The 11,702-nt window shown below is 44.2% G+C and overlaps 2 protein-coding genes across 2 annotated transcripts in view; one reads left to right on the top strand and one right to left on the bottom strand.

The window, feature by feature from the left end:
- Window positions 1-1,799, bottom strand: part of LOC118321979 (GDP-mannose 4,6 dehydratase-like) — a 7,064-nt gene extending 5,265 nt beyond the window's left edge. The window contains exons 1-2 of the mRNA XM_035653556.1: window positions 1,791-1,799; window positions 1,598-1,678 (exon numbers count right to left, since the gene is read on the bottom strand). Coding sequence (XP_035509449.1) covers window positions 1,598-1,678; window positions 1,791-1,799 — 90 coding nt within the window. The remainder of the gene's footprint in view (window positions 1-1,597; window positions 1,679-1,790) is intronic.
- Window positions 1,800-8,369: 6,570 nt separating this feature from the next.
- The window catches only part of gmds (GDP-mannose 4,6-dehydratase), a gene marked incomplete at its 5' end in the record, with an annotated part of 94,969 nt that continues 91,636 nt past the window's right edge, over window positions 8,370-11,702 (top strand). The window contains 1 exon segment of the mRNA XM_035654016.1: window positions 8,370-8,497. Within this exon segment, the coding sequence (XP_035509909.1) occupies window positions 8,370-8,497 (128 nt within the window).

The following is an 11,702-nucleotide window of genomic DNA, read 5'->3' as shown; positions in this document are numbered from 1 at the left end:
ACACACACAAACACACACTCTTGCTTCATCCCATGTCTTACTGCTCTTTTCTCCACAGTCAGCATTTCTCCAGCAGGCCATTGGGTTTACTCCTGCCACTTCTATTCTCAGAGTTACGGCTGTTGTTGCTCATAAAGCAGGAACGCTGCGCTGTGATGTGGCCAGATGTCCCACGGCTGCCTTGCACAACCCAGTGTGGCGCTTGTGTTGGCTGGATTGGCCAGTGTTTACCCAGGCCCCTGGGGCACGTTGTGACCCTGCCGCTGCCACACTGAGGGGGCGTTTGGCCGTGCAGTCCGTCACCCACAGGAGGGCTTTAGAAGGGAGGAGTTGGTGCTTTTAGCTGTAAACACCCCCATGGCACATTTTTTGTTGGAGTGTAAGGTTGTAACTGTAAATTACACTGTGTGACATACAACTACAGTAGTGACGTGTGTTACTGTACTGAGAGAATGATTCAGCACTCAGTTTACAGATGTTTTCACATACTTGACATCATTCTTGGTGTCAACATCATACAATACAGCTGTATACTAATAAAGATATATACTATATAGTATACTAATAATGGTGTTTTACCTTAGCACCAGAAAATACAAAATACAAAATAAGCATACTAAAACTGCCAACATGCATGCTAAAAATTCTTTATTTTGTTTGTTATATGCTGCATTGTTGGATTGTTCAACAGGAAACTGAAATGTGAGCTCAATTTAATTGAAGTGACTTCAGTAGCAACTCAAAAAATGAATACATGTACTCAAAGTTTACCTGCTATTTATGATGTTTCTTGAAGTGTGACACCCTGCATAGTATACAACATCTATATATTTTAGTAAATAGACAATATATAAACAGGTAAATGCATCAACATCTGTTTTTTTTTAAGCTTCAAAATACTGCTACAGTGCATGTACATTATTGTACACATTATACTTTATAATGTTAATGTGTAGTGTTGACACAATAAAGATCTTTTTGTGAAAAAAAACGTCAAATACATATAAGAACTTAATAAATAAAGTTATGACAAGGCTACTCAGGTAAATAAATCAATAAGATATATAAAATAAAAATCTATAAATTCACACTACTAGGTAGCTTAATTTGGGAAAATTGCTAACCAAAACAAATAAACTATGACTGAAGAAGGCAGTGAAACATATTGCAAATCAGAGAAGATGAGTTTTCTCTTCTGAACTCTTCTGTTCTCAGCCACACCCTGAACATTTCTGCTCATTATTTCTAAACACTTTCCCTACATGTGTTCACGCACTCGTGGCAGGGAGGGATAAAAGGTTATTCATTATCTGTGTGCTGCCCCTCCTATCCTTTACGTGCGACTCTTTACCTCTGGATAATTAATCACTAATGAGGGAGGAAGTCCATGATGTCAGTTACGGTTGTTCTGACATAACCACTCTCCCGCCCCCTTGTCCCACACAGGAAAAGCTGTGATGTCATTGTCGCAGGGTGCCAGTGTGTGCGTGTCTGTGTTTGAGAAACAAATAAATGTTTGCCTTTTATGTGTGAGTTTTTCCCTTTAATAACAAACTCATTGAGTCTTACTATAATGGTGTTGACTAAAGTGACCTACCAGTGGCCAATCATTTCTGAGGCGGCAGTGTGGCGTGGTGTGATGTGTCATATAGGACGGTCTGGTGGCTGCTGGGAATGGCTGGAGAGGAAGGAGTGGAGCTTAACACCAGTTTCCCTCATACAGTGAGTATGAGGGAAACTGGTGTCCCTCTGTCCCTCTGCGGGATTCAACAAGGAGCTCTGTCTCTTACAGCACCCATGATGACTTAATCCCAGCAGGAATGTGCTTCTGGTTTCTCTTACAGTTCTTGTAAACACCTGACCACTCCACCAATAAACAGCCGATCTCCATTGTTCTGCAGCGAAAGGTCGGAATCGGACAGTCAGGAAGGAAAAATATCCCATTGGATATCCAGCGTGAAGCAAAGCAAACAGAAGCCCGCATCTGCCGGCCGGTTCACACCGCAGCTAGTTCCTTTCTGGTTAGCTTAGTTGTTAGCCATAACAAACAGCCCTCACACTGACTCTGAAGAGGGGGATTAGTGTTAGCAGGGGCGCTAAATAGACTCCATATTGCTGTGACATATGAGACAGTGCAGTACACAGTCTCCTGGCAAGAGTGATCAGCAGTGAAACCTGTGCAAATAACCAGTTCATATATTTATTTGGTCATCATATTCAACAAACATACAGCACCTCAAAGTACCCCAAAATCTAATTTTGACAATAAAAGACAAAACTCAAGTTTAATTCATAGTTATTAACAGTCTGTTGATCTAAGGCTTTGCAGTAAATCAGCGCAGTAATGTTTTGTGTGTATCCACTGTTGCTACTACTGACCAGCTCCAGTTGTAGGCTAATCCCCTGGTTTATTTGGGGAAGTCCCATCCATCTCTCCACCCTGAGAGCTCTGTGGTTCACGCTTGGCAGTATAGAATAATATACTGTTATGTTAGGAGAAAAGACCAGTTAGCATTGGGGAAGTTAGAATAGCACTGCCAAAGTCAATGCTGCCCCCTCAAATACTCACACATACAGCCGCTGAGCCCTCTACATGCCTTGGCTTCATCTTTCTGCTTTCGTTGAGGTTGAGCCCAAAAGGTCAGATCGCATGATAGATTAGTAAGAAGATATGTTTTCCATTTATTGGAAAAGTTATTTTCAAAGGAAATCTTCAGATAGCAATGACTCGGTCAGGGGGTGTCAAGGGGATTCGCCAGCATTTCGTAAGATGGAACTCGACATGGAGTGGGCACTTTTTGTTTTTCTGCCTTTCGTTTCGGTGGGTGTTGATGAGAAAGGGTCGAGTGAGAACAGTCTAAACATCAGCTGAACTGTGGCCAGGTGAGGAGCGGAGTCTGATGCCTCAAAACAGAGCTGATGATAGAGTCCTCCACACCTTCTACCACCTTGTGTCACGTGGCCAAAAAAAGGTGCTTCCCTCTTGGCTTCAAACATGTCACGTGTTTGTTGAGGTTTCTACCTTCACTCATCCCCATTGCCGCCCTAAAACCTGTGTTTGTTGTCCCGGGTCACCATGGTAACCAAGAATCTTGTTGACAGAGTGCTCGCTCTGAGCAGCACTAATTGCAACGCCAGTTGAGGGGCACCCCGTTGCCTTTCTCGAACTCTGCCAGGTCTTCTCAGAACACTGCAGGAGGACAATCGAACCCTAAAAATGTTGCTTTACAGTCATTTGACTTAGTTGAACTGCGTGACGCTGCCAGACGCAATTACGTCTTTGTTTTCGATACTAAGATGAACCACTTTTTAATTCGCTCTCGGTTCTGCAATGTGGAGATGGTGCTATCAGTGTTCAAGCACAAGAACAACATGTATAATCTACTCCCCTCTCTTTCTCCACATCCTCCCTTTCTTTCCTCACACCTTTGCGCACCCTGTGCTGTCCATCCATGTTGTTACATCACACCGAATTTAAAAAAGTGACTTTATTGGTCTTTGTCCCAAGCCTCTTCGCATCACATTTCTCTCTCTGCACCCTCCCTGTCAGTTGAGTCAGCCCAGAACGAGGGCAGCAGTCTGTCAGGTGTGAATAGACGCTGTGTTGGCGGAGCCTCTCTTGGATGTAACGCAAATATTCTCCCTTCGTCGAGGCTCCAAAGATCACTCAGAATGTGAATTGTGCAATAATGGTGATGGCAGACACTGACAGGTCTTTGGCCTGGGTGGAATTTGGCCAACCCCCGACCCGGGGAATAGTTCTCCTGCAGAATCAGTATTCCTGAAAGTCAGGTATTTTGTTCATAACTCAGTGCAGATAAAAAGGATGGGTTTGAGATTTAAATGCATTCATTCTGATGTAAACAGGGCTACAGGGTCGACCTAAAGCCTGAAACGTGTGGGAGTGGAGATAGAAATTAAGGGCTGCATTTTTCATTTCAAATCTACCACAAAGCCTTTCACTCCCCAAGGCCATTGCTCAAAGACAGAGTGGGATTACGGGATTTGCAGTTCTGGTTGAATTCCAAAACAGGTGTGTAAACCCTGTGTTGAGGTAACCTAAGGGTTTCTATTACAACTGTGGCAATCAAAATGAAGTCTTGGCTATTTTTTCTTTACCAGCTTTAGAACATGGCCAGTTCAGACAAGCTCAATGACTCAACTGTCAAATATCTGCAAAATACGTGGAATGATTTTTTTGTGTTCAACTTTTTTAAAAGCAGGCGATCTACGGTCCTATTTTTGGAATGTGGCTCATTAAAACAGTCTGGGTTACCAAGTCATTCCACATTTTTATTAAGAAAAGGGAGAACTTTGTAACATCCTGCAAATCACCTTGGAACAGATTGACGTGGTGATGAAAAACATACGCCAGGTCTAAAGTTGGAAAATGAGACTTGGCTTAGGAAGGAAGAGAATGTTCTACCTGTGCAAATATAACATTAAAAACCAAGTTGATAAGTGTTTGACATGATTCAGATTTGGATTTACTCTGCTTTTCAGTTTTTCCAGAGCTAATGCGCCATTGGGTTTAGCCATGACCACACATTATGACTTCAAAATAAATGTTACAGAAGAGTGATTTGAATAAATCACTCTGTGGTTGAATCTCAATTAGTAAATGCTCAAAAATACACTCACAGACGGTAATATAAATGAGTGTTAGTCAGACATCTTGAGGTCTGAGTGTGTAAGGGCCGGGCCGTCACACAGTTTGAAGACAGACTTCATAAGTCACCTTTCTTTAGCAGCATGGTTCTAACAACAGAATCTGTTGAGTAACCAAGGCTAGCAGAGCCAAAATCCCCTCAAACCCACAGTCCCCTCCCTTACTCCCCCACACCAGAGCCCCCAGCTGACAGCTCCAGTCCCCATCCTGTCTGGGCCCACATGGCCTGGCTCTGGATGGGAGACATCTCTGCACATTTCTCCTCACCCTCCTCCTCCTCCTTTTTCTCCCCATACTTTACCCAGCTGTGCCAATGAAGCCCGTGTGTTACGTTTTTCCTGTCGCTTCTCTGGCCAAAAAATGAAAAGGAATGATGGAAAAAAAGAAAAGAAACGGTTAAGTGAGAATGAGAGGGAGAGAGAGAAAGAGATTGAGTGTCCATTTCTGGCATGGTTTTTGCTGTCTGCTCAGTTTTCACGGCCCGTGGTTTTATTAGACTTTCCGCCGGGCCGCGGGCAAGGTTAAACGGCCACCGCTGCCCCGTTTGGGCTCGAAACCTCCTGTTAGCCCCCCTGGCTCCCTTCGCCTGCCTCCACCCCCCCTCCTCCTGGCTGTCCTGCGGTGCCGCTGCCAGTAAAGGAAACACATTAACACCCGGGCCAGTAACAGAGCAGGCTTTGTCCACAGCCAGGCAGGCTGGTCCATTAGGCCCATGCTCTGGTCCACACCGCACCAATTAGAGCAGGCAGGGAGCAGAGCCACTCCAAACAGAGGTGTGAGCTTTACAAGGAGACTACAGGTGTGCTTGGGGGGAAATAATGGACTTTATTACTGATTGGGTGTACTGTGCTACACTGTATCCCTCTGCCACCTTTTTAAGAGCCAGCTCTGCTCTACAGAGTTTTGACAACCTGTGTTTAACCTGCGAACTTGAGTTTTCCTTGGATGTACGATCAAATCAAACCCCTGCCTTCCAATTTACTGTAGTAACCAATCTGGGCTCTTGTTACATTGCCTTGCCCCCCCCTAATATAGTCCTCATACAATAACGAGAGCTGCAACTAATGAAAAATTTAATTGCCATGTAATCTATTGATTATGTTTTACTTTAGAACTGTAAAAACCAATAGTGGGAATCTAAGTTTCTAGAAAGGTGACATTACAAAATTGCATGTTTGAAAAAATATTCGATTTAAAATGATATAAAATATAGAAGACAAAAGGCAACGAGAGTTGTTTACAGCAAAAAGTGATATATGTGTCAAATAGCAAAGACTGACATTTGAGACGGTAACCCACCATTTTTTGAGCTTTTTGCCTGATAAATATCTTAGTTAATTGATTATTTAAAGAGCATTCCAAAACTTTTGTATTGCTTTTCCCTACAGTTGTGAGACTCAAAAGAGATATTGAAGCTGCAGAGGCTAAGATAATATCCTGCCCTCTAATCCCTAACACGGATCAAGGTCCAAAAAACACTATTCTTTACTTCCCATGATGCAGCTTGATATCTGTTTATTAGACCATCCTTTAAAAAGCCCATGTCTTTAAAACTTCATTTCCCCAGTTTGCAACACAGGCTTTCCATTTAAAAAGTTAAGGTAACCCTGGTGACATAACAAGGGGCTGTTTTTCTCCGACTTGAGAAAGTTCCTCCGGAGCCACAGAATACATTATACAACTGTCTCTGGCTGAGTAGTATTCCCCATGACTAGTCAACTGATGTGTAAAATCTGTGGAGTTCCCCTTTTAAAATTCATCAATATCAATAAAGTTTCTGTCCATTGACTAATTGCTTAATTGTTTGAACGTTAGATATGACATGGGAATGCTGTGTGTTCATGCGTGTGTAGCTGTATGGCAAATGATTCACACTGTGCTAAGAGCCTGTCTAGCTGATACGGATTAGAACAAAGCTGACAATCATGGATATGACAGCAGCAGATGAATAGTTGTTGCTTAACATTTGACTACAGTTAGCAGTGGTACCTGCTATAACAGAGGATCTGCCAGGTTAGAGAATGGCCCCGGGGGCCAGATGAGACGATCATGCAAAGTCAGGACAGGTTTGACATCGGAGGGGGTTTCCATCGCCAATTTATCTATGCTCTGTAGACACATGCTATTTCCTAATGCTCGTGTGACTAAATTTGATTCACAGAATTCTGAACAATATATGGATTTTGAGATCAGACTTTATAGATTTAGAAGTAGAGGTCATGCCTGTAGTGTGAGAAAGAAATGGAGCCTTATTTAAACTGTATTAAACTCCAGCTCAACATTGCGACAAAGCAGCGTTGACACGGGGGCCATGTGACCTGCTACCAACACACAACATGCTGTATTTTCTCAAATAAGCGTGTCTAACCTTCTCTGGTCTGCTTTTGCTCAGCCTGCCCAGGGCTGTCGCTTTCCTATGAAATAATTACTACAAATTTGGTGCATTCGCATGATTGGGTTCATGGGATTTTCCTGAGTCTAAATGGAGGCTCTGCTCCATGTCAGGGCAACAGTGATACAGTGTCGAGACAGAGCCGCTGCATTACGGTCAGGATGGGCGCAGAGCTAAAAGGCAACATTCATCTCCGACATGATGAGTTTAAGAAACAGCATGTAGGAGCTCTTAAGAGGTCTCAAAGAGGTTTACGCAAGGTTGTGGGAGATTTATGTAGAGTAGAGATGTTGTGTGGGCTAAAAATAGCCAACTCTTTGATGCAAGCTTGAAGCTTTCCTTTGAAATGATATTTTCACATATCCCCACATATCTGCCATTTTGGCTGTTGAACATAAGACAGAAGAGCCTAGCCAGAGCTAAACCCTTCAAGCTCTAATAAGCTGTTTCAACTGAGCTGGTGGCATTATTAGACATGACACCCTTATATTTAGTGTTGATTTCCATCAGTTTAATGCTGTGTTTGGGTTGGAGGTCTGTTGCATTTATTCGCAGGCTCTCTGCGGCATCTTTCCCCCCGCAGCAGGAACAGAGAACATGACACCGGCTGTCAGTGTCCCGCCAAAGCACCCAAAAACTTCTCTAACCCTTCATAGCGGCACAGAAATAGTCATTAGGAGCTCATTTGTCTCCCCGCAGATAATATCGCCACGTGTGTCTGCTCGGAATGAGGAGCACCGCTGGGCGATCTGGCAGATGACTCGGCTGTCAATGTGGTGATTCTGGACTGGACACTGCACCGGCAGAACCAGGGTGGTCCTGTTTGGTTGTCATTTTTCTGTGGAACTTCCCTGCTTTTTGGCGTTGACAGACTGATGCTCTGAGATTTATCTTGGCGTCCATCCCAGATTTGACACTGAAACAGTGAATTAGAGAAGAAAATAAGAGAGAAAGAATCTAAAAGGATCTAGTGACTGTAATGTGAGGTAGTAAAGAATTGATTTGACTCACGGTGGCTTTTTACTTAAGTTTTTGCTTTGGCTAAAGAGGACTTGGAGCAGCAGTAGAGGTTTGGAAGTATGTCCGTGTGTGTGTGGTGATAGTGTTTATGGAGAAGGTTGGTAGGGATCTCTAAACACGATTTTCAATAAGGAGGCCTCAATTTCACTTATCTGCTCTTTGTTTTTCTGTTTCTATCTGTGTTTGTATGTGTTGGAACTAACCAAACCTCTGTAATATTTATATCCTGTGTAAACTGTAATTGAATTCAGAAGATGCCAACAAAGCATTTTAATGTATGTGTTTTAGGTTCAAACTTTGTGACGCGTAAGATCAGCCGTTCTGTGGCAAAGATTCACCTTGGCCAACTGGAGAGCTTCAGTCTGGGCAACCTGGACTCCAAAAGGGACTGGGGCCACGCCAACGACTATGTGGAGGTAAAACACACAACCATAATCACACACAAGCTCAGAGAAATAGACACAAACTGTGCTTGCACTGCTTGAGTTGAACAGGGTTCAGATGTGCACATAGCATTAAACAAGGCATGTTTTCCCAGATCATTTGAGGCCGCAATATGCGATCTGCATGAAGCCTCCTATGATTCTCTGCCAAAAGAGAAACAGAGATAGAGAAATAGAGGGGGAGCGGGAGGAGAGAGAGAGGGCCGCATGCTGTGAGGCCACAGACTGCACTCTGGTTTCCCACAATTCACCCATGTCCCAGATCCCTTCAGGCCCCCATTGCCATTCCCCGAACGCCCGCAGAAGAAAGAGAGATATGAAGGGAACGCTGCGTCCTGGGGACGATGACAGAAATATGGTGTTTGTGTTAACGTAATGGTGCCAGCAGCAAGCAGAGAAAGGAGTGGGGAGATGAAACGAACAGTGGGGTCGCCACGTCCAGGAGCAGACGGGGCTCAGCATTTCTGAATGTGTGTTTTTACCCGCGTTGTGTGTGTGTGCTTGTGTGGAAGGAAGCACACATTCCTATGCCTATGTCAAAGTGTGTGATAGGTTGAGGTTGGAACACATGTGTGTGTGTGTGTGTGGCTGTTGAGATGAAAGACTCGACGGGTTGCCATGTCTGACAGAAGACCCCTCACTGCGGACCGTGTTATTATTAGGAGGTGATGGTGGCGGAGGTGGTGGGGGCGCTCTTTGAGATGAGAGTGGGGGTGAAGAGGTTACCGCAAGGAACCTCGGTTTAACTGCAGATCACAGCCTGGGGTCACTGCGTCAGAGAAGGGTGGTAGTGAAGCAGTGGCTCTCGCTGTTAAGGCGGGGCGCAAAGGCGTTGATGGCGTCAGTGAAGCATCAGTCATTGCTTGATACGGGAAGACGTTTTATCACTCATATCCGATTGTAATCACACGATCATTTTTGCCTGCGTGGTGGTGAGTCTGACTTGCATGGGGACTGATAAAAAGTTTGTTGTTCTTGAAAACAAATCTTCTTGTGGTATTCGCTGTTACGCAGATGGATTCACATATGACAAAACAAAATAAACTTCCAGGTAATTTTTCACAGATGTGAGGTGACAGGAAGGTGCATCACTTCTAGGTGGAGTGGACTAAAGGCAAAGCGAATTTTAGAGGCAGCAAAGTTGCACAACTTGAGCTAACAGATTAAGCTTATCCTGTGGCTGTATAACTGTACTCCATGAACGTACAGAAATAAGAGGATAAAGGTGAAAAACTCGAGGTAGATAAAAGGGAACTAAAGTTTTAAGTTGAGAGATCAGTCTATGTCTGAGCTGTCACAAAGAGACACACACAGGTCAGTGTGTAGCTAGTTAGCTACAGCTAATGTCTGTACAGTCAGTGTTTGGCTGTAAGGACAACAGTCCAGCAACCACTTTGGTGTGAATAAAAGGAGCAAACATCTTTTGTTTGATTGGCCGGAAACTTTCCTTGATGATTTATGAGTTCAAATGTATTATAAACTGTAAAGATTAGGAACTGTGTAGAACAAAATGCATAGATAAAAGATTTAGGGATGCACTGATAACACTTTTTTCAGACCAAATAGAAGTAGAAGTACTTATATTTAGGTGCTTGCTGATACTGACAACGAACCATTTAACCATTAGTATCAGTCTTTCCTTTTTGCTGTAGCTTTGATTTCGACCTGCCTGTTGTCTTCTTCATCACAACAGACATTCATGGGCTCATGGGAACTGTAGCATTCATAGTAATTTATTTATACAAATATTTATACCCAGAGGCCATAACCTTTATTATTTCGGTGACTTTAATGTTTAAGCAATACTGAGGTTGTCATTTAAAAACAAAATTTAAAATGTAGATTTTCAGTGAGGAAAAACAACTTCCAGAACCTGTGGCTCTGCCCACTTAGCAACTATGTGAAACAAGACTGGTTCTCATCCTTGTACAAGTAAAACTCCGGTTGTTGGGTCACACTCAGCAGGTTTCTTCATCCTGTTATGTTAGTCTGACTGACCAGTTGTGTACTTATGTGTTGTACGTGCAACCCTGTGTTGCTGGATTTGTGTGTGTGTGTGTGTGTGTGTGGTTGTGCACCCGCCTGTCCTGGGCACCCTGGCTTGAGACGCTCCAGGTTTCCTGTGGGAATGGCCGACATTCCAGTTCTGGTGAATCAGCCACCTCCTCGCTGTGTGCGTCTCCAGTTTCGGAAAGGCGGATTTCGGGAAGCCAAACAGAAGCCCGAGGTGCTGAGGGGAACTGATGTGGAGGAAGGGGGGAGAAGATGAAGGCAGGAGGGAAACAGACGTGTGTTTGTGGGACGTTTGTACATTATGCATGAATTAACCATCTCTCCTGCTGAAAGTTCACCACGCCCTGCAGGCCTTCAAAGGCCGCGACTGTCACCACGACCCCCTCTCTCAGTCTTACTTTGAAATATCCATCCAGCCAGCGTCAGCACTATGTTACCATGGCGAAGCCAAACAACTGGCAATTTGTAAACAGAACCATGTGTGTCTGCTTTAGGCTGACAACTGCTTTTCCTCCCTCTCTCGCTCACTCTCCTCACCCCACCCAGGACAGGGAAATTGCTTGTAATTGGCTGTGGATGGATTGCGGGTGGCAGGAGGGGCGTGCTGTGTGTCTGCTCTAACGACGTCTGAAGGCGTGCGGCTGGCTGGGCATCGTCTCAGCCAGGTATCGGGTGTCTGTCCCAGGCAGGCAGACAGACGTGGAGCTGCCCAGCTACTCTCAATGGAGCCCTTTATTATTATTGTTAAGGTATTATGGAATAGATGCCGGGAGCTGAACGCTTTAGTAGAAAATCAACAGATAAAATAATTTAAATCCTCCTGATCTCTTTTTCCTCAAAGAGGTTAAGCTTTGGACTGTTTTACTTTTATAACAGTGTTTGAAACATTTGGCTACCCCTAACCCTAACCCTTTTTTTTTGTTGTTGAGTGCGGTTTCCTGGGATTTGGCGATGCAGAACAAATTTCTGAAACTGAACATGCTGAGGAGAGAAGGAAACCCACAGCAATCAGTCACTAAAGACTCTATCTGAGCAGATAAAGATGTAGGAGCCTGCCATCTTTACCAAGGACTGCCCTCCTCCCTACTCCTTCCTCTCCTCTCAGCCTGTGCCCCCACCCTAACTTGGCCCATGGTGGGTACAGCTGTTTGGAGCCCCCCCCCCC

Source organism: Morone saxatilis, unplaced genomic scaffold, assembly GCF_004916995.1.
Source record: "Morone saxatilis isolate NCDOM2014 unplaced genomic scaffold, NCSU_SB_2.0 Contig12, whole genome shotgun sequence".
Classification (NCBI taxonomy): domain Eukaryota; kingdom Metazoa; phylum Chordata; class Actinopteri; family Moronidae; genus Morone; species Morone saxatilis.
This window is presented reverse-complemented; position numbering and strand designations above follow the sequence as displayed.